General features: G+C 39.1%; 2 protein-coding genes across 2 annotated transcripts in view; both read right to left on the bottom strand.

Moving 5' to 3' along the window:
- LOC133155058 (protein diaphanous homolog 1) overlaps positions 1-16,215 on the bottom strand; it is a 28,059-nt gene extending 11,844 nt beyond the window's left edge. The window contains exons 1-10 of the mRNA XM_061280435.1: positions 15,406-16,215; positions 4,659-4,685; positions 3,933-4,097; positions 3,670-3,771; positions 1,729-1,859; positions 1,518-1,601; positions 1,380-1,443; positions 424-563; positions 244-349; positions 13-123 (exon numbers count right to left, since the gene is read on the bottom strand). Coding sequence (XP_061136419.1) covers positions 13-123; positions 244-349; positions 424-563; positions 1,380-1,443; positions 1,518-1,601; positions 1,729-1,859; positions 3,670-3,771; positions 3,933-4,097; positions 4,659-4,685; positions 15,406-15,504 — 1,029 coding nt within the window. The 5' untranslated portion in view covers positions 15,505-16,215. The remainder of the gene's footprint in view (positions 1-12; positions 124-243; positions 350-423; positions 564-1,379; positions 1,444-1,517; positions 1,602-1,728; positions 1,860-3,669; positions 3,772-3,932; positions 4,098-4,658; positions 4,686-15,405) is intronic.
- Positions 16,216-17,910: 1,695 nt separating this feature from the next.
- Positions 17,911-22,042, bottom strand: LOC133162101 (small integral membrane protein 32-like). Its single transcript, XM_061291047.1, has 2 exons — positions 21,495-22,042; positions 17,911-19,172 (listed from the first exon to the last, which is right to left on the bottom strand). Exon 2 carries the CDS (start codon positions 19,146-19,148, stop codon positions 18,798-18,800), a length of 351 nt encoding a protein of 116 aa, XP_061147031.1. The 5' UTR covers positions 19,149-19,172; positions 21,495-22,042; the 3' UTR covers positions 17,911-18,797.
- Between the last annotated feature and the right edge of the window lie 296 nt (positions 22,043-22,338).

Genomic DNA, 22,338 nt, shown 5'->3' with positions numbered 1-22,338 from the left:
AACTTTTTGTACCTTTAGACAGTCTCTGAGTCCTAATCTTAGAAGTTCAGAGCGAATATGGATCCTAAAGTCCAACTCCTCTCCTCGACTGATCAGTGCATTGATTAGCTGCATGCATCCACCCTGGGAGGAAAAAAAAATACACTATGAGATGAAGCGTCAATAACCCTTTCAAAAACACACGCACAAGGTGCATTATGGTGTGGCGTATTGCTATCTATCAAGCAAGTCTGACTTTTCTACCTTCAGGGCAATGCTGGAACTGTTCATGCCAGCCAAAAGAAGCTGGAATCTCTCAATGTCCTGTTTCTCTGCCTCCTCTGTGATGGCCTCGAGAACACGCTCGTGACTGCAGAAAAATAAACAAACATTTCGTTCCTATCTGTGGTTGTATGTGTGTACTGTACTATACAAACTTCTTACAGATTATCAGAGTGTTCCAATATGGAGATGGCAGAGAGCAGCTTGACAGCATCCACCATCATATGAGGCAAACTGGGATTAATGGCTCTGACCAGGAGAGGAATGCCCTCGTCTGTCTCCAGCATGGATTTTAAACCGTACTAAAGAGAAGGAGACAACAAATGAGATAGCTGAATAGTTGTGAAATCAATAGATCTGCATATCACTGGCGTTGGGTGGAATCCCTGTACCCACAGAATCATCACTGTTCAAGAGTTCACCAAATCGGCATGTTTGTTCAACCATTAACATTGCATTGTCCAAGAGAGCAAGGCAATATCGACACGTTATGCCAGTCAATAATTGTAAGGGAGGGGGGAAAGAAAAAACACCTATATGTGCAGACTGACCAATAGTATAACTCAGTGAAAAAAAATTAAATCAACCAAATTGATATTTCAATTGATGTAGTGATTCTCAATTGGTACGCAGTCTACAATGAATTAATTGTTCATTGCATGTGTTTTTTTTTTTCATCTGGTACAGTACAGCATTCATTTTTTCCATACAATACAATTAATATTTTTAAACAGTGATTTAGGTGCAATTTTGAATAACCTTTTTGTTTATTCAAGCATTACGTGCGTTTTTTCTACCTAAATGTTCAAACGGTAGAGCATGTTACAGTGTCTTACACTAATAATTATTAAACAATGCAAGAATCAAATTTCTGTCTCGTTTTATATGGTCTTTCTATTAAGGTGGTACCATGAGAGTCACATTTTTTTTAACGTTTGAGAACATGTTGAATCAATTTTTGCTTTTATATTTGGAACAATCACACCTTCCAGTGGAGGAAATGCCAAACAACACCTCTGAGAGAACAACCGTTAATTGTCCCACCATGTCTCCATTGCATAACAAACTTCTTTTTCTTTGCTCATATTAAAGGCCAACCCTACTACAACAAGTCTTACCTTATTGTTCATGAAGGCTTTGAGACAGCGTATGATCTCATGTTGACATTTCACTCCCATCGATCTAGGAGGATAACATATTAATCCATACAACGTTTGCATAAACACTTGCAACTCACTGTGGTTTGTGAATCTTACGAGTTATCGTCCTTCTCCTCTTGCAGTCTTCTGAGCAGATTTAATAGAAGCGCCAGGCCTTCATTTCCAAAATTCTGCACCCAACTACAGGACACAGTACCACTTGATTCATAACATTTATTTCATACGGTGTGTATTTGTCCAATTATTTATATTGTAGTTAAGAACACCAAATTCATCTAGACACATAAAGTATAGATAGGCGCATCACCTGACAGGGTTATTATTGAGCGAGACCCGCAGAGATTCCAGACAACTCAGCAACTGTGAGTCCCGGTAGTCTGACCTCAACTCCTGTATATACATCATGGCTGACTTGGAGCTTTCTTTCTGGTCTTGGCCCTGATGAACAAATGGCAAGAAAAGAAACAGTGAGACTAGTGTATTCAAACTGGTTGAACTTTGCATTTTTCAACAATAACGGAGTCATTTGAAGTATAGCAATAAATGACATGCAAATTATTTCTTACGATGTTAATAAGACTAGAGGAGCTATTTCATTAGCATCGTTTGGACCTGCAAGTTCTTCTCTAGCTCAGCAAAGAGTGTATTACACAACTACAATGGCTAAACCAATCATGTATTCCATAGTGTACTTAATTGATCTGTGTAAGTTTGTAATTCCATCAATTTAGTAGCTTTTTTTTTTTTTTGGCCTGACAGTCGCTCATTCATTGCAGGGGTTATGTTCTAAACCCCCTTTCCCCGCAACAGACAAACACCTCAGATAAGGTAGCGAACGAAACTTTTTTTTTATTATTTACTGAATACCATATTTCAATGCTTTATGACTCATCATCATCATCATCATCGGTTTAAAGTCCGCTTTCCAGGCGCCGCTGGGTTGGACCATGACTATGGGTGTAAATCGCGGGTTTTGTCACGATACGATACGATATATCGTTACAAAGAACCACGATACAATATTTGCCGATATCTTAAAGGCTGCTGTGATTCATTCACGATACATCACGATATAGTGCTCTACGATCAATATAGAACAATATCCTGATTTATAACAATTCATACGCAAAATCAACAAGGTACTGCGAACTCTTTATTCAGGAAATTACAAAGTGCTTCCAAACGAATGACTTGAAGCCCAAAGGGGAGCGAATTTCCTCGTCTTCTTGGACACTAACCATAGCACCAGCCCAGGAGCCGTGTAGTTGTCGGCTCCCCTTTCACGTGCCTGCTCTGCTCACAACACAACACGCCGCGCACTGCTCCCGGAAAGAGGAAGCAAGCAACAATGAACTGGATTTCAAAATAAAGTTGCGTCTAATGTCCGAGGTCAAAAACGGTCAAAGATTTATGACCATTGCCACACTCTCTTGTTCGTTTCCCATACTCTTAAAGAGTATACACTTTATATTAGGTATTGAATACTTTGAGGGTTGATTTTTATAGTGACCATCCCATCAATTATAGACTAAATGCACAAACATGGATTTTACATAATGGAAATACAAAATGTGTTTGAGGTGCAAGTATTCCTTTTGTCCACATGGGGTCGCGATTGTCCTATTCTACACTGTTGTTAGTAACTGAATGTGAGGAGGAGCTTGGCGTGTTGTGTGACCCGTGAGTCAAAGAGCACACAGCCTTGGCAGCTGTCGGCTCTGCTCATCCACGAACAAGCTTGCGCAATGTTTATTTGGTTGCTGTTGGTTCACTGAAGCGACTGAAAGCGCAACAGCGGCTATGACTGTCCTTGACTACTTGTGTAGGACAATTTATTCTAACTAGCAGTGGCAGTCAGTTAACCAACAATGTTTACTCGACCGGAGACGTGCAGTTGTGGAAGCCAGTTCTTTTGATAAACATATTGCGCTCTGTTTACTGTTAATGAGAAATAATGCTCACTGTAACCCAATCATTTGCATAATAGTGAGAAATCACAAATATAAAATTAGGTATGGCCAATTTTAAAAGCCATACATTGGGCTTTAATACTATCGAGTAGAGAAACAGCTTGTAAAAAAACATATAGACATTTCGATACAAAGTCAATTGATTAGTTAATCGTGCAAACCATGAATCAAGTAATCTATTGAAAAGGATGAACTTTGAGAGTTGTATTGAATTTTAATGATCAAGAGCTGCCGATTCAAGTGATTGACTTAAAATTGATTTTTCTTTTTTTACTGACCGCTTTAGAGGTGTGGAGGTACTGGGAGACCATTTCACGTTTAATTGCAATGCTTTTTTCCCTGAGAGGTTGCTGCTTCTCCTCATTCAGGTTCATGTCCACCTAAACAACATGAACAAGATTGATTAATCACATGACCCTGTGGTGTCACATTTTAGCACAAAAGACATTAAAAGACAGTAGACACAAAAGATAAACCAAACTAGAGTTCATGGCACTATATGCTGCTTTTGTACACTTATCATTGAGACACGCTTTCTCACCAGCATCTGTTCAAAAAGTTCCAGGACATATTCATCCGGGTGGTCATGCAGCATGGCGCTGGGAGCGTGGATTTCATAGTTGGCAGCTGCAGAATGACGATGACCTGGTACATGGCTCAGCTTCTCCTTGTCCTTCTTCATCCTCATGCTGGTGAAGCGTTCCAACTACATTGGCAGGCAAAACAGCACAAGTTACATTGGGGAGCTGGGAATGAAAAGCTGCCATCAAACAATCCCTAATCAACTTGTGGTTTTAGGATGTCACAACTGACTTTGTCAGTAGATATAAATTAAAAAAAAAAAAATCTCGATGTTTTGTGCATCAATTTTGATCTTATTTCAATAACTACAGTAAATTGATTAGGGATTATAACATTGACCACAACAAACTGCCAAATAAAATCAATATGTTGATAGAACATGCAAGTGCAGAGCAATTGTTAATCAACAAGTGCTAATTTCCCTTGCGTGCACACAGTGTATGCATCGTTGACTGCTGGGAAATTAGTTGTATCAACTTGCCAGTAGTTAAAGTGCACGTTCAAAAGCATGCACACCCAAAATGAGCGCACTCGACAACAGGTATGTAGATGAACACGTGTGTTAATACATTGTGGATTAGATTGTGGCAAACAAACAGTGGCAAGATGAGTTTGTTTATTCACAGACGACAAGATGAATGACGCAAGCACACTGGTGTCGGTGTCAGATAGTTAGAAAACCTACCTCATCTGGAATCAGACGTTTCAGTTTCTAAAGACGAGGAATGGGGCAAAAGGGAGGAAATTGCCATAAAAAGAGATAAGAAAGATAAAACAGATGTCAGAAGGAAACCATGAGAACAAGGGAGGCATATTGAGTGAGAGAAGGAAAAAAATTCATTTAGACAGAATTCATTGTTGTCGAGGAAAGAATACAGAAAACACTCGTGTCTTAAGTCATTCAGTGATTGAAAAGTGGAGGCTTTGTGACAGGGTTATGCTATTGTTAAATTCTAATGATAACAGTCATAAGTAGAAAGTTATACATTGAAATCACAGTAAAGAATCTTAAAAATGGCAATTATGCACATAAGAGTGATTTCCAAGTGTCTTCATATTAGGGCCATTTTATGTGTGCGTAATAACTGATCATGTCCACAGGGTGTCAGGCTACACATACAAATGTTCATCTGGACTGCGCCTCATTGACGTCACAAACGTTTCCCTCAAGGCAGACATTTACCTCAAATGTCCCCAATTTGAATTGATTGGTAAATTTGATTATGAAAATTTACTCAAACCCCAAATCAAGAAATTTACATACAAATGTAGACCAGCACTGCTTGACATTGTAAACCACATGACCAAAATATATGTATATCATCTTTTAGAGGTGTACAAACACACACAATACAAATCAATATCCCAATAAAGCATTTTTCCTAAAAATAACATGAGATTAATGGCAACTAAGACCCGTTTTGTGTTTATTTGGAAATCACACACACATAATGAGGAAAAATTACTTAAAATAAATAAAACAAATATCCAATGGCCAGAGAAATACCATTGGAAATACATTCTTCTTCATTATTTAAGACACACTTGGTTAAGAAAGGTTCTGAAGCTTCTAATAAATTCAGGGAGTTGTTTTTTTTTTTTTTAAATGCTATCGGACTATAATTTAAGAGGAAATTTCAACCTTTACTTGAAGTGCATTTATTCAGTTGGGGTGGGGGGAATCTCTCAGAGAAATAATTATTTTCCATCAATTTGTGTATGCCACAATGAGCACCCCTGATGTTAATACTTTGTAAAAACCTTCTTTCGCCAACTGAGCAGCACCTAACCTCCTATTGCTTGAAAAAAATGGGAGCATATAGAAAGAGTGATTTTTGAACATCTCTTAAAATCATCTAGTGCTCTCTTCTGCAATCGCTTCTTTAGCTCACTTGACAGACTTTCAATGGGGTTGCATCTGGGGACTGAGCAGGCCATGGGAGGAGCTTCGTTCTGTTCGATAAAAAGAACTACGATACGATATTTGCCGATATCTTAAAGCCTGCTGCGATTCATTCACGATATATTGCGATATAGTGCTCTACGATCAATACATTTTTTTTTTTTAAATAAAAAATATAGAACAATATCCTGATTTATAACAATTCATACGCAAAATCAACAAGGTACTGCAAACTCTTTATTTAGGACATTACAAGAGTATTGTAGTATACAAAGTGCTTATTTTAACACTGAACCTTGACGTCGTGTTTTTTCTTTAAATGTGCGGCGAGATTTGTGCTCCCTGAATATTTGATCACCGCATGGCAGAATTTACAAACTGCAAGTGTCTTGTCCGTTGAGTCATCTTTTCTTTAGAATCCAAAGTGCTTCCAAAGAACGACTTGAAGCCTAAAGGGGAGGAGATTTCCTCGTCTTTTTGGACACTAGCCATAGCACCAGCCCAGGAGCCGCGTACTAGTTGTCGCCTCCCCTTTCACGTGCGTGCTCTGCTCACAACACAACAACGCCGGGCGCACTGCTCCCAGAAAGAGGAAGCAAGCAACAATGAACTGGATTTCAAAATAAAGTCGCGTCTAATGTCCGAGGTCAAACACGGCGATATAAATAGATGTTTACCTTTAGCATCGATGCCAATAAATCGTAGAGCATTATATCGATTAATCGATGTGTATCGATGTATTGTTACACCCCTAATTTAGATGTATAATGTTCAGTATTCGAGAATGCTTCTCCAAACAAAATTAAACAAAACGACTATTGTACTTTAAGCCTATTAACACATCTTACTAACTTTTTAGTCAGTGCAATGTAGTCAAGTGCAAAGAATAAAAATAAAAATGAGAAGCTTTAAGAAACACAAGATTTCTGGTTCCGAAGGCGTGACTATTCTAAACAGAGATGGAGGCTGAGAATAACATTGTGGTTGAGAATAAGATGGTGATGGACTGGTGGTGATTCACTATGCCATCAAGCTAACCATGTGGGTTTCGTTTGCTTACCATGTTCCCATGGAAACACTGTGAGCTGAATTACATCACACAAAAGGGAAACTGTTTGACGCAGCCACACCTCAACAAACCGAACAGCAGGAAATGACACACTTCTGTGCACACTTCTATTTTGTGTTAAACATTTTTTAATGTGCCTCTCTTTAAAAATGTTGATAACCCATACATTATGGCGGGTAAGGCATCTTTTTATTGCAGAATTCATCAAACTTGTGCTTTGCATAATTAAAAACATAACTAAAAGCGTTAATAGTTAAAGATTCAATAGCATAGTTATGAAATAAAATGTAAATTACCAGAACATATGAAATAATAATATATCAAAACAAACACCCAATAGAGCAAACGTTCGCAGACTTTATTAGATTTTGTCGAAATGACACTTTAGTGGGAATCATTAGGCTCACTGGCCTTGTGGCAACAGGCTTTGAGATTCAGTCAGAATAAAATAGGCTTTGCCTAGCAATTCAACACAAGCTTGAAGACAACCACAGTCCCTGTATTTGACATACCGTCAACACACAGCACCACACTCTCAGCAACAAACTGCACAGCCCAGATTATAAAGATTTATAATCAAACAGTTTTTTGTCTGTCTGTCTGTGTCTGTCTGTGTCTGTCTGTGTCTGTCTGTGTCTGTCTGTGTCTGTCTGTGTCTGTCTGTCTGTTCGTTCGTCTATGCGTTGATTTGATTTTCCTCAGTGGCAATCAAAAACACCAAAGCAGGCATGGCGCTGAGAAATCCAAATTAAGTTAAATTATGTTAACTGAAACTAGTTTCCCTCCCTTCAAAAATAAATGGGCTAGAATGGGGTGAGTGTTGTAGATAGGCTTAGTGTTGTTACAAACAACAGTGTCAGATAAGCAGTAATCTGGCAAAGGGAGACTGAAACTCACCGAAAACCTCCACTGGTTACACAACAAACGCATAATCAGTAAGGCTCAGTCGATCCAGCTGAGTGTTTATGCACAATACACCATACATAATTATATGCAATAAATTAAGTCTTTAGTAATTTAGTTGTACATATTAAGAAAGCAATTGGTATTTTTGATCTCCAAGCGATGCCCCATTTGGGGGTTCCCGTTGAACAGGGTAGAAAACATCAAAAGGTTTGGATCACTAGTCGGCCCATATTACTGATGTCCCCTGAATTGGAATGCACTGGGAGATTTTTTCCTCACTCTTCAAATTCTGAAAAAAAAAATGCTGATGAACATTCAATTTCCATTTTCCAAGAATAACGGGGAACGGGGGGATGAACAAAAGATAAAACAAGATTACAAAAAAAAAAAGAATGTAAACCAGTGGGTGCCAAAATGAGTATGGACTGTAATGAAACAAAAATTTGTAGCAAACTTTTATTTCATCATTATCTATGACATGTCAGTTGAATAGAGTCATTCAATAGTTTCGCCAAACTTTACTTAATGGATTCTAACTTTCACAAGCAACACACACACATACTAACACAAAAGGACAAAGAGGATAGTGAGGGTTTTCTGTGCAGTTTGTTGGTAAACCATGGTGTCATGGTATCACAGTGTTCTTCTCTAACCTTTTAAAAGCCTTATTCTTATACAAGTTTGAACAGCCTGGTTTGTACTTTGCTTTACAAAATTACTTTTGTGCAGTGAAACATGTTTAAGTGTTCTTATCGCAATTTTAAAATTCTGTTAAGTTAGATAGTATTGGACTTGTGCTGTGTGTCACAGAGAAAGTATAAAAAAAAAAAAAAAAAAAGTTTCAATTAAAGTAATACTGTTAGGAGCATGATCCTCAAAGTTCCAAACCTGCGCTAGTTCTAGTACCGTATTTTCCGCACTATTAGGCGCACCTAAAAACTTACATTTCACTAAAAAAAACACAGTGCGCCTTATATATGGATCAATTGATGAATTTGTTGATCCATACTGGTTGTACACGGTGCTCTGCCAAAATGTTTCAGTACGTTTTAGTACGACTAGTAAATTACAAGGTCGCATTGCTTCCCAACATTACGGCAACAGTAGTCAGGGGGTGTCACCGAATAGCTGTTGTACCCGCGAGGCTATTTCATTTCAAAATAGGCTGCTCCGTTAATGTTTCGAGCAAATCTACGGATCGATATGGAAGGGAAAGATAGGTAAGTAGTACCAATGCGTTAGATCGAACTTTAGTCAGTTCTGATCATTTTATAGGAGATCATTTGAGAAACGTGATTGTTTACACTTTGCTGAGGCTCATGGGAGATTGCGAGCTGAGGCTCATGGGACTTAGCGGATGGCTAATGCTATAACGATAGCTGCTATACGTACCAGGCTATTTCATGTCAAAATAGGCTGCTCTGTTAATGTTTCGAGTAAATCTATGGCTCGATATGGAAGGGAAACATAGGCAAGTAGTACCAATGCGTTAGATCGAACTTTAGTCAGTTCCGATCATTTTATAGGAGATAGTTTGAGAAACGCAACCCTAGTCAACCTCAGTTTGTTGCAGTATAGCTTCTATTTTATGCGCCTTATAATCCGGTGCGCCTTACATATGGACAAAGTTTTTAGATATATATATATAAAAACTTATATATATATATATTAGGGGTGTAACGATTCATCGATACACATCGATTAATCGATATAAGGCTCTACGATTTATTGGCATCGATACTAAACGTAAACATCGATTTATATCGCCGTGTTTGACCTCGGACATTAGACGCGACTTTATTTTGAAATCCAGTTCATTGTTGCTTGCTTCCTCTTTCCGGGAGCATTGCGGGGGCGTGTTGTGTTGTGAGCAGAGCAGGCACGTGAAAGGGGAGTCGACAACTAGTACGCGGCTCCTGGGCTGGTGCCATGGCTAGTGTCCAAAAAGACGAGGAAATTTGCTCCCCTTTAGGCTTCAAGTCATTCTTTGGAAGCACTTTGGATTCCAAAGAAAAGATGACTCAACGGACAAGACACGTGCAGTTTGTAAATCCTGCCATGCGGTGATCAAATATTCAGGGAGCACAAATCTCGTCGCACATTTAAAGAAAAAACACGACATCAAAGTTCAGTGTTAAAATAAGCACTTTGTATACTACAATACTCTTGTAATTTCCTAAATAAAGAGTTTGCAGTACCTTGTTGATTTTGCGTATGAATTGTTATAAATCAGGAGATTGTTCTATATTTTTTATTTAAAAAAATATATATATGTATCGATCGTAGAGCACTATATCGTGATGTATCGTGAATGAATCACAGCAGGGTTTAAGATATCGGCAAATATCGTATCGTGGTTCTTTGTATCGATATGATATCGTATCGTGACAAAACCCGCGATTTACACCCCTAATATATATGTCGTCCAGTTGTTTTATACTTGTCCTTGTTTTGTTTTCTTGTTTTTTATCTGCCATGTAGCACTTTGACATTCCCCCGAATATAAAGTGTGTTATAAATATAATTTATTATTATTTATATAGTTTTAAAATGGGCCGTTCATTGAAGCTGCGCCTTATAATCTCGTGCGCCTAATAGTGCGGAAAATACGGTACTAAAACTATCCACTATGTTTTTAACATCATCCATTCCTAACATCAAGCATTCTGACCCCGAGAGTTTAGAGAACAAGTGCAAGCATATTTATTAGCTGCCTGCTAGTACCTCCTTGCACAAGGGACGGGTAAGTGGAGAGCGATAAGAGTATTCAATAATGGGGAAGAATAAGAATGTATCCTGTTTGCTATTTTTGCACAACTTCCTGACACAGCCTTCCAAAACACAGTCATATCGCATGCGCCGGTGTAATCTTGTGTGCACAATGCACACAAGTAGTCTCAACACCGGTAGCGTTAACAAGTTGTGGGTTTAATATATATATATATATATATATATATATATATATATATATATATATATATATATATATATATATATATATGTATATGTATATATATACATATACATATCTATCTATCTAGATAGATATAGATAGATATAGATAGATATAGATAATAGATAAATAAGAGAACATTCGCTACAGTTTGCATGGGTGTAATAATTTTTCTTGCTCAGTTGAATTCTGACTGTATTATTGTGGCCATCCGACATTTTAGAAAGTACGTATATTACAGTATATTACAAATATTGTTTGTTTACTGTGCCAACGGTCGTTAACGCCTCTCCACAACATGCAGATTCAGTTTCAAACAATTCCGATGCAAGTGTGTTGGTTTTCAAAAGTAAATATAAACAGAATCATTTGAATATATAACTATGCAGTCTGAACATGTTTTGTCAGCAAATCTACAGTAAACGCATGCTGGCAAAATGAAAACACATTTAAAATGTCTCATTTGCATATGCTAGCCTAAAAAGAACTAATTAAGATATATGAAAACAATTCGACTGTATTTTGTTTAGAAGTGTGGGCGCGAGAATTACTAAATGTTTGGTGGTGGATTTTCTCAACGCTAAGCATTCAAAGAGACAAACATCAAGCAGCAACTTTAAACTATATTTACTTAAGGAGATTACCAGGTAAAGCAGAGTACAAAGTAAAGATACTTGTATAGTGACTCTGCATTCCTTGGAGAGCATGCCTCAAACAAATTGGTCAACAGCACCTCCATTACGCAACACTGCTCTCACATCCAGTCAGAACAAGCACTAAAGAAATCCAAACAGGCCTCTGCCATCATACATAAGCACAGAATACTAAACATTCTTTACTATGCGGATGGAACCACTGTGTGAGATGTACACAGTAGATACACGCAGATAGTATGTTATAACGTTACATTACGTTTATTTAAAAGAACAACAAGAGTTGGAATGAGAGAATGAAAGCCACTTGAAAAAAAAAAAAACCTGCTGCATTTTTATGTCGGTTTAGCTGCTTTGTGTTTGGAGGCAGCTTCGCGCTGACTACAAAACATAATGCTGCATTCGGGGTTTGTGCTTAAATTTTCTTATTATATATCAGACATTACGTCAAAAGCATTTTTTTACTGACATCGATCACGTGTCCAACGCGACTCATATTGATATTGAATTATCTCCCAGCTTGAAGTTGAAAACACAACTAGACATTTATGTGCGATCAAAAATATGAATTCATATTATTAGGTCATCATGGGCTGCAGTTTGTTTTTCTGTTTGTTTGTTTTCTCGTGGAATTGAAAATGACATCAATGCTATTTTTAGACACGGCAGAACACCAGTATTACCGCAGTAATTTCCAACCCTAGAGCACAAAGAAATCCCCAAGGTGGAAGGGAAGGACTATGAATATATTTTTGCAATATTTAAAGTGCAGCACAAGTGAGATCACCACAGGGGTTTTGGTTCGTTTTGTCACAGCTTTGTAGTCGACTTTCAGATGAAAACAAAAGGCAAATCATCCAATTTCAATACAGTGGCTTTTCATGAATTCCAAATCACGTCTGAGTGTCCTGTGAGAACCATGATCCCTGTTTTCTAATTTGATAGAAATCATATTAAATAACTTCAAAATATAAACAAACATCTCACAAAACTCATAACTAGAATCTTAACAAATGAAATAGAATTAAAGTGCAAAGAGCTTCTTTACTACTTTTCATTTTGAGTCTGGCAACTAACCACTTTTCTTCTTTTGTTCAGTGTAACATTTACATCTAAAGATAAGACGACATACTAAAGGTTGACATGGCCAGAACAGAGCAAATGCCCTTTCTCCAGCTTTTTCACCTTTGTTGAAATACAATGCAGGAAGACGGCAGACCTAATTAAAACATTAAAGGCCATTCAATATTTATCTATTCCAGCCTTAGATGCTGCTGCAACCTCGCCAGCCTAATAAATCACAATAATGATGATGCATATTATGCACACTATTCTGCAACTAATAAAGTCAGACGAGGGAGCAGAAATTCTACAATTAGTATGTTATAAGATACTACTTATAGTGTTAAGATGTTAGTAGAGCAACATTTCGGTCCAGAAAGTTAAGGCACCCTTGCTAATTTTCAAAAATCTATCCATCTTCTTCTGATCTTAATCTGAATATTTACTGAATTGCACCACATTAATGTGTATGCGTCAAGCCTAGCAGACACTCCGATCTTGGTAAAAAAAAACTTTAAAATCTGTGGTCTAAGTTTTGATATTTAATGTGTTTTAATGAGGCCCAAAGTGCAATTTTGACACGCAAACTGAAGCCCAGTAGGTCTTGCTTTATCAAACTATTATCAAAACCTTGAAAAAGTACCGCCTCCCTCACATAGCCTTTTTAGTATGATTAGCAAAATTAGAGTAATGTTTCAATTATATGTAAATGTGTTACTGTACATGTTGTACTTGAGCTTGGTTTGAAGAAACTCATAAATCTGTTGGAAAAATTAATATTCAATCATTTCCTGCAAGTGTTCAGCCTTATATGTACAGTATTTACATTTCATCTAGGCCTCCTCATGAAACTCGTCGCGTCATTATGTTAAATTAGGCTTTTGCTGAGGTGGTGCCCTCAGGAAATGGATGCACTGTTGCACAAAGGCACATTCTGGCAAGATTTTATGCTTGACAAGAGGGTGCACTCATTGTTGAGTTGAACCACATGCTCCATGTTGGAGAAAAAAAACAACACAGGCATATTGAGAAGTACTTTTGAATGCACATTTCATATAGAAACTTGTTGGTTGCTTTGCCTGGTAGTATCACACGTTGTACAGTACTATGGCTCGATGCTCCAGCACACAATGGCCAAGACGTGGCAAATATAGAGTGTAGCAAGTGCTCAACAGTGCGCGCACTGCGGTTGGACTGCACACAGAAGGCAGAACGTGAAATCTGGTGAAATCTTTATAAGCTCACAAATATCAGAGATGATGAGATCTTGCTATTTTACTGAATTACAATCAATGGTCCATCTAATGACGTATGTTAAAAAGCCAAACCACATAACTAGGCTTGCATCTTTCAGTCTAGTGGTTGTGATCTCAAATGTACATATTCAATGAGATTTTAAACTCCCCAAAACTTGAATAATAAACATATTCTTTGGTACCCTAAGACATTGCAAAGTCATGGAAATAAATAGAAATATCAGTAATATATGAAATGTTATATGTTGCGTGCTCAATTCTTCGAAAGCGTTTGAAAATCTACCCTGCATGTTATAAAAATTGTAAATAGTATCCTTGTAGTATTTTGTTTTGAACCTGTCAGCTAATATTTCACTACTTACAGTGACGCTTTCAGCTTTTGCCTTGGTTTCGTTCCATTTTTGGACTTCTTTTTAAGTTATCTAAAATAAGTGACTTATTGCAACATAGTGGTAGGGTGCTCATGAAATATGTATGATTGCCACATATCAGTTAAAAGTGTGATCATGCAATGTAGTGTTTTTAAAGTTGTATTATACATCAATTAACTTGTTCTTACACTTGTATAACAGTGATGAATGTTAAAATTTTACATAAAATAAGACTGTGTGTGTGTGCGCGCATGCGTGCTTTTATGCGCGCGTGCATGCTGCATAATAAAAATTCTAGCGGAGCAGATTCAAACATCAGTGTGTCAGCATCAAGGACATAACTCAAGTCTGTGGAGGGCACCATAGTCATGCAAACACAGACTGGTGTACACAGTGTTAGCTCTGGGCAAAACAGATTTCTGTCTATGACTCATGTTTACGCGTACTTCTATCAAAAGTATGCGCATGTTGGCATTCCTGAAACATTCTGTGATGCCTGTAGCTTTACCACACACAGAGTAAAAAAAAAGGAACTGCCTGCAATGGAGCATTTACCAAAGACACAATAAAAGGTGACTCTTCGGCAGGATGAGTGGTGTTATGAAAAACAGTATTGGGTCCAAAATGCATATTTGGCACGACTGTTTACTTTGCGATCATGTGCCCCCTCTCTATGGTTACTGATTGTCGGTGTGTGCGGGCTATCACTTCCCACCTGTTGCTAGACATGACTTAGGAGCTACAACACAAGTGAACCGTGCCTGGTGAAAGGCACCAGTGCTTCTCTGTTGACATCTCAAGTGACTCGCATGCATGCCTCACTCCACACGAGGTAATGAAGAAAAGTCAAATGAGTTAACCTTGCCAACATGAGTTCATTTCACACTGTATGTAACATTGATTATTGAGTGATTAAACACAATGAAACTATCTCAAGTTTATAATAATGCATTTTTATCTTTTGACACGCACACACATCACCAAACAAAACTTACAAAAACTGACATTCATAAAGTGCAGGATCTCTGGGTGCAAAGTGCGAAGGAGGGAGGTACTTCCTTTTATTTCGAAACTTCCTCTTGTATATGATAAACATGACATGTACAAACAGAGCTGGTGTTAACGTTCAAAATAGCAGCTTGGTGGCTTTGTAGTCTCACTTAAAACGCTCATTTAAAACAACAAGCGACGTGAGCGGCGAAATCATGACCCTAAACCAAATGAATTATGCCAGCAAATAACGCTAATTGAATACTCACAAATTTCTTTTTGCCCTCTCCATCTTCGTAGCTCTTCTTTGACTTCTTGTCTTTCTTGGGACCAGGAGCAGAGGCGGCGTATCCCGTGGATGGATCCATAGTTGTGAAGTTAATCCTTTTCCTTCAACTGGGAGTCAAAACAGTCTCAGCGTGGAGACACTCACTTAAAGCAAATGACTGATCGGGCGAGCTACCTGGACAATAGAGGCCAAGTCATAATAATGATAATAATCTCGTTGGTTGGGCCTGGGTTGGCGAATCGGCTGACTAGCCACAATTAGCACAGAGTTGCTAATGATCTGGTCCCGAGCCAAAATCACCGAGCGAACTCCTTGCTAAGCCGCCTGCCTGCCTGTCTTCCAGAAGGAGGGAAATTCAAAGTACTGCAGATCGTCGTGGGGAACTGCACAGAAGAAGCATTCCAACATATTTAAAATATATATATACATACAGGACACCGCTTCAGTCGCCTCACCGGCAACAGAGTGTAACGTAAACACAAGTTAGTTAGGAGATGAGTTAAGTTCACCAAAGTTTGGAGAGAACACAGCTAGCGTTAGCGTGAGCTAGGCTACTTTTGCCGGCTACACTAGATGTAATCGCCGACTAAAAAGTCCATAAATTGGCAATCGGAGTGCCTCGTCAGTGTTGTCCTGGCACTACCGAGGCGTCCACTTGATTTTCCATGCCTGTAACTATCAATTTTTCAATTCCTGCATGACAGCTGTAAAGAGATGACTTGAATACCGAGCCAGTCGTCTTCCTGAACTTTTCTTCTGACAGTCCGCCTGAAGCGATTTGGGGGGGAGGCAGTGTCAGACAACTTTACCTGAACTGCTTCCTGGTTGTGCTGCTTGAACTCGAACTCTTGATTGAATCTTGCAACTTTCAGACGAGTGATGTGCATTCCGGTTCTTTTAAGTGAACGGAATCTTTAGAATCAATTCACTCAAAAGATTCGTTCAAACGAACGACTCGTTCAACGAATCGAACCACTAAAAGGATCCGTTCTTTTCAACGAATCGTTCACTCACGAGCCAAAACAACCGTCAACGTGCCCAACCGCTCGGCCATCGATGCATCGAAATAACTTCGTTCTATGGCTCCACATGTCCTCAGCACTGCAAACGTTTGTGCCGGTACAGGTTTTATCCAGAAAGTCTATTTGCACACAAGGCAATCAACAAAAAGACCTGAGCCTCCACCAGGTGGTTAAATAGTAGATTGCACAGCCTGTCAAGGCCGGTCCAGATATATCATTGCTGTCATCGTCGAGGACAGCAAAAGCCCAATTCTTGGTTATCTACTAAGCTCATCCTGAGTTTTTTTTTTTTTCTCCTCATCTGTTGACAAAATGGTCGGGCCCAACAATCGTAAATGTTACTTTTCATTATTTACGATGGGGCAGTCAGTCATTTGTAGTCAGGGTCAACACTGCGTTTGTCCGAGCCACAGACTCTGCGATTGTAACATGAAACAGTATTGCTATCCAATTAAGAAGCGATTTGAAGGTTCATATATGACGTAGGCAACAATTCTAATTAGGCCAACAAAATAAAAGAGCAACTGCACACAAACGTTCAGGTTCCCAAACGGTCACAACTATGTCTTCATTGGGTTGAACGTTTGTGTCACGCTACATTCACCACATTGAGAATGACAAGAAGAGTTTACCACAGCAATGTAGTTACCAGATAAGCTGACAGCCAGCCTACTGACGTTACTAGCACAACTGATTTCAATATACGTGGGGTTTCTTTCATTTTTACGATTAAGATGTTTCAAAATTGTTTGTGGCACCCTAACTGTGAAATATAATCTGACCTAGAAGTAATAGGCCCAATATGTTGTTTATTTAAAAAGTGAATTGGTTGTTTTAGTTTGTGTGGTACTGTGGGTGCACTGAGATGTTTTACCCAACAATCATGTTTGGTGGTCATTTTAAATCCAGCTCTCAGATGTCCAGTGAATGTTCTAGTTCTACACCACGAAAAATAACCAGCCTGTTTAATTCCACTTTGGTGAAATTCACTTTAAGATAATGCACAATGAATACACATTGAAAGCCAGCAAGCCCATTACTCTTGTTTTTCTGTCAGCCCCAGAGTCAAATACAAATGTGCCTTACCTCTGAAAAACACACACACACCAGTCTGCGCCGGATTATGCCGATAGACACGTTTATCCGGCGTGGTATGCGAAAGATGTTTCCAACAACAAGTCTGAAGAGGATTTGAGCATGACTGGTGGCAATGAAGCTGACAGCGCTGCAGTTTGGTTTATTGCACACAAGTTGTCTTGTACTTCAGCCAGCCTCAAAGCCTTACTTCCTCAGGACATTGACAGTACGAATTGGGGAAAGGTTAATTAAAAGTGAAAAATGGTACAGCCGGCAGCCAGATGGCTTTCAGAAGATGCCCTATGAGGCTGTATTAAATCACAACAGTGACCTCTCTAACAAAAACACTGGCATTCATTCATCAGATGACACAAAGACTTTACTGCTAAGAGGTTTTCAAAATCTTTATGTCTTGGTGTAGTTTTGCAGTCTGCCATTTCATCACTATTGTACAATCGACAGAAGGATGGCAAAATGTGACTTGGTCGCAACACTGCACAAGACAGACATTTCTATACTGCAAAACAGAATGTTCAAGGCAATGCTAAAACACTATTAATGCTGAATTTTAGAAATTTGGCAAGTCAGAAATTTTCTTAGACTACAAATTCACGAATTAGGGGCGGTTAACTACCCTGAATTCATCGAGATGTACTCATTTGACATCACCCACAACTGTTGAAATTATGATTAGTAATATAATAATAATAATATAATTGATTATATAAAATGTCACTGTTAACCCAATGGGCTTTGCATGAAAACGAGTGTATATCATAATTATCTACATATGTGCCAACCTCTGTATGAAATACAATCAAGGCTCACAAAAATATTCCGTTTCATTTGTGTACTCACAAACAAAGCAAGCTCATCAAGGTCGCCCACAATGTTGTTGAGAGTTATTTCTGACTTCTCAGAAGACTTGAATAAAACAGGCAAATGTGTCAAAAGAAAATGATAAAAGCAAAGTTGCAAACAAATGAGCGCTTTTCAGCTTTCAGAGACGCAACATTACCCAGTAGGAAATTGGAGATTACATATATCGATAATTGGGTTTACTCCCGCAGTGAGCCCACTCTTCAAACATTACATACCAACCAACGTCTGCTCAATGACCAGAACCATTGCATCTTTTGACTTAAAATTACCCTCGCCGGTTTTGTGTGTGCCGATATTCTGGATTTTTATCCACACAGTCCAGTGTCCGCATGAAATGAAATGAAGAGGGAGTCCATGGTCCAATAAAGACCCAAGTTCTCATCCTTCCGGGCTACTTGTACGATGTCCGGGCCTCTCTCAATGACCTGTCGTACGGCATAGAGGCGAAGAAAGAGTTCCGCAGCTGACAGTTAATGAAGAACACAATGATCAGCACCAGCAGAAACAACAGGAGGCACATGACTATGTAGGTGAGCAGGTCCGGTTTGTGGAGCTCGCCATCTCGAAGCCCTCCTCCTCCTCCGTCCCCGCGGCTCGCAGTTGGTCTCAGTAGGGCGGCCACGCTCACCAAGCCCCCATGAGATACGTTTACAGAGGTGGCGGTGCTTGTCGAAGACTGGGCCATGAGCACCAGGTCAAGGTGTGGCGTATTGGTGGTGTTGAGGAGGACCTGTCTCAGCATGACCTATGTGGCCTCACCGGCTGACTGGGGGTGAGAGGAAACGACACACAGAGTGCTTTTTAGAAATTCTCAGTAAAGTTTATTGCTTGCTTAAGGATGCATTTTGGTCCAGTCATTGGACATTTTTAAAACTGCCAGGTCAAGACTTGTTAAAGCATAGAGTGAAAGCATAATATGACCAATGAGACTCATTTGTTAACTTGAGCAAACATATTATGGAATGTTTTTTTAAAAAAAAGTAAATCCCTTGTTTCCAAACAACTGGGCATAAGACATACAGAAGCGGAGACCCGAGAGGAGTCACAGATGCAGAATTAGTAACATTTCTTGTCGACACCTAAGTTTTATCACCCTTTAAATTTTTACACCTAAGTTTTATCATTGTACATTACAAAAGCATTTGACTTCAACCCACATACATTTAAGCCCACTGAGCGGCAAAGTTTTGCTACTGTTGGCGATTGTAAGTAAATGTTATTTTTTCTTCAAGGCTCGTTCAAGTTCACAGTCACAATGATGTCTGCCAGACGTTTGACAACAGTTTTAAGCCCCAATCTTACTGAGGGGCGAAAAATTGCAAGTATTTTCGAAGGCGGCGAATGGTTCGTTCAAGGTCGCAATTGTTTGTCAAAAGGCCGAACCCTGAACCCTTTACGCCTAACCCTATCAAGACTATACTCTCTCAAAATTGCATGCCATCATTATTGGCCGTGTTTGAGGATCGCGCTCGTACATGTAAATGAAGGGTGTGGCTTTGGTCTGAGACTCAAGGGATCAGTGAAGTGAGGAAATATTAGCGGTACAAATAAAGAATCATTTACGCTCACATTCACAATAATGGATCATTTAGAGCAGTGGTTGACAAAGACCTTTGACACCAAGAACCACCTAAAAATACTCTCCAAGTACCATCCTCATGTCCAGCATGAAAATACATTAGTGTATTAGGCCTAAGTGTTCATCAAACACAAGGAAGGTTTTATTTCTAGCAAGTCTATTTAACATTAATGTAAGCCACTGCAACACTGTGCACCACAATTCAAGAGAGTAAAAATAAAAGCTGAACTTAAATAATGATTCAATTAAATGTATTCACCAGGTGCCAGTTAAACATTTCTAAAAGGTTAAAAATGAATGAAGTTAAATAAAACAGTGCTGTACTTGATTCAGAAAGCATTACGATATTGTATTACGCACAGTTTCAACATTTAATTCAGCGATTCTTTGTATACCACTAGAGGGAGCTCGCATACCCCTCCCTAGGTGTAGGCCTAGCACCACCTAAATAATATCTAAATTAGAGTCTTCAATGAACATAGTATTCATGTTTTTTGGAATGTGGGAGGAAGCATGTATATCCTAGCTTGGAAATTCCAATTTATCGCTGTTCCAGCGATTGAGTCTGGTTGGTAGTCTGATCAAGCACATTTCCAAGAGTGACATTGCACATGAAGGATACGTATGTCACAGCTAATAAACAGATTTAATTAGCTGGTTTGTTTTGAATTGTCGTGAAGGGCTTGGTCTTTAAACCCACCTTCTTAGTCCGTATGGATTGCCAGGCTAGGTATACCCAAGCACTAGGAGAACATGCAAAATCCAGACAACATTCAAAGCCAATACCTCAAAACTGTGAGGCAGATAACTTAATAACTACTACATCAAGATGCAAAATAAATAAATGATGCACAGGCTTAATTGAGCGACACAAATTTCTGATACGTCCCAAGCCCATTCTAGCCCCCTTCCTGGTCCAATTTGTTGGTATTGTTTTCTCGTTTTTTTGTCAACATTGAATTTAAACCCTGATTGACAGGGGACACTCAAGTGGTTCTGCAGGAGACTTAAAACTGCTGGGTTAAAAATTGGACCGACCCAGGAAATTGGGTCAATTTGACCTAACTTTGGGTTGTTATGCGAAGAAAAAAAATAAAAATAAATCGGGATGTTTTGTACATAAAAAATGGTTGTTTTGGGCAAAACACAACACACCTTTAAAACTGTCGGATTAAAAATTGGACAGACCCAGGAAGTTGGGTGAATTTGGCCCAACTTTGAGTTGTTTTTAAAAAAACGTTTTTTGAACTCGGGTCAAATTGACCCAACATCCTGAATCGGTCCAACGTTTAACCCAAATCGGGTTGTTTTAAATCCAGCATTTTGAAGTTGTATAATATATTATTATTTTTTCTTTAAACCAATTAATACATGCTAAAAAACACGACCATTTTAAAAGTATCTTACAATAAAATAAAACCATTTTTATGTGTCTTCATGAAATATTACCATACCGCAACCTAAATGACAACGAAAATAATAGTGACCATAGTCACGAGAAAGACTTACGTGGTTGCGCACTGATGGGAGTGTCACAGGTGATATTGGATAAGACAAATGCGGGCTCAGCATTCCTGTCGATTTTCTGTAGGGTGCCGACAAGCCACGCCGAGGACGCGTTGAGAAAAAGCAGCTGTGCGTCTGCTTGCACGCTGCGCCCTGCACAGTCCATTTGTATCTGGGTCGGATTAAAAGGGGGGGAAAACGCAGAAACACCTACCAAACTGGACTTTGATCCGGTGTCAGGAGCAACAATTATCCACCAAAGAATCCGACCAGTATGTAGAAATCTCGGTGACTAAAAATTGCAGGAGTGATCTTTAACCGACTTGACGCTCCTTCGGTGAGGGATCGCGCGCATTGCTTCTTGTGCGTCGTAGCGTGCATCACAACAAGTCACCATGCGTTTATGCGCGCAACATTCGGAGCGCGAAGGAAGGACACGCCAATCTTGCCTTTCTCCAAGCTCCTCCAAAGACGTCAGCTCAACTACGGGGACGTGGATGCGACTGCTCTTGTCTTCGCCCTGTTCTGTATGTCCGTGTCACAGGGGGGCGTGTCACCTGACAGGGATGTGCAACAGTAAAGTCACAAAGTAGACATAAATCTTGCTCTCTCTCCAAAGTAACAAGAGGATTCTGAGAGAGCTATTCGTAGCGGGGCCATGGAGGGGAATGCCTCTTGCCACAATGATAAGAGGGAGTAGGAAGTCTGAATTCTGGAAGGTTTCGTGTCCAGTGATTATGGAATTTTTATTCCAGTTTACAAAAAAAACCTGCTGAAAAACAAATCTGACAGGGAGAGAAAGAGAGAGAGAGCCGTGGCTCGCATTTCAGCAGGGATAGCCCTGTCA

Source organism: Syngnathus typhle, linkage group LG1, assembly GCF_033458585.1.
Source record: "Syngnathus typhle isolate RoL2023-S1 ecotype Sweden linkage group LG1, RoL_Styp_1.0, whole genome shotgun sequence".
In the NCBI taxonomy this organism is placed as follows: Eukaryota; Metazoa; Chordata; class Actinopteri; order Syngnathiformes; family Syngnathidae; genus Syngnathus; species Syngnathus typhle.
This window is presented reverse-complemented; position numbering and strand designations above follow the sequence as displayed.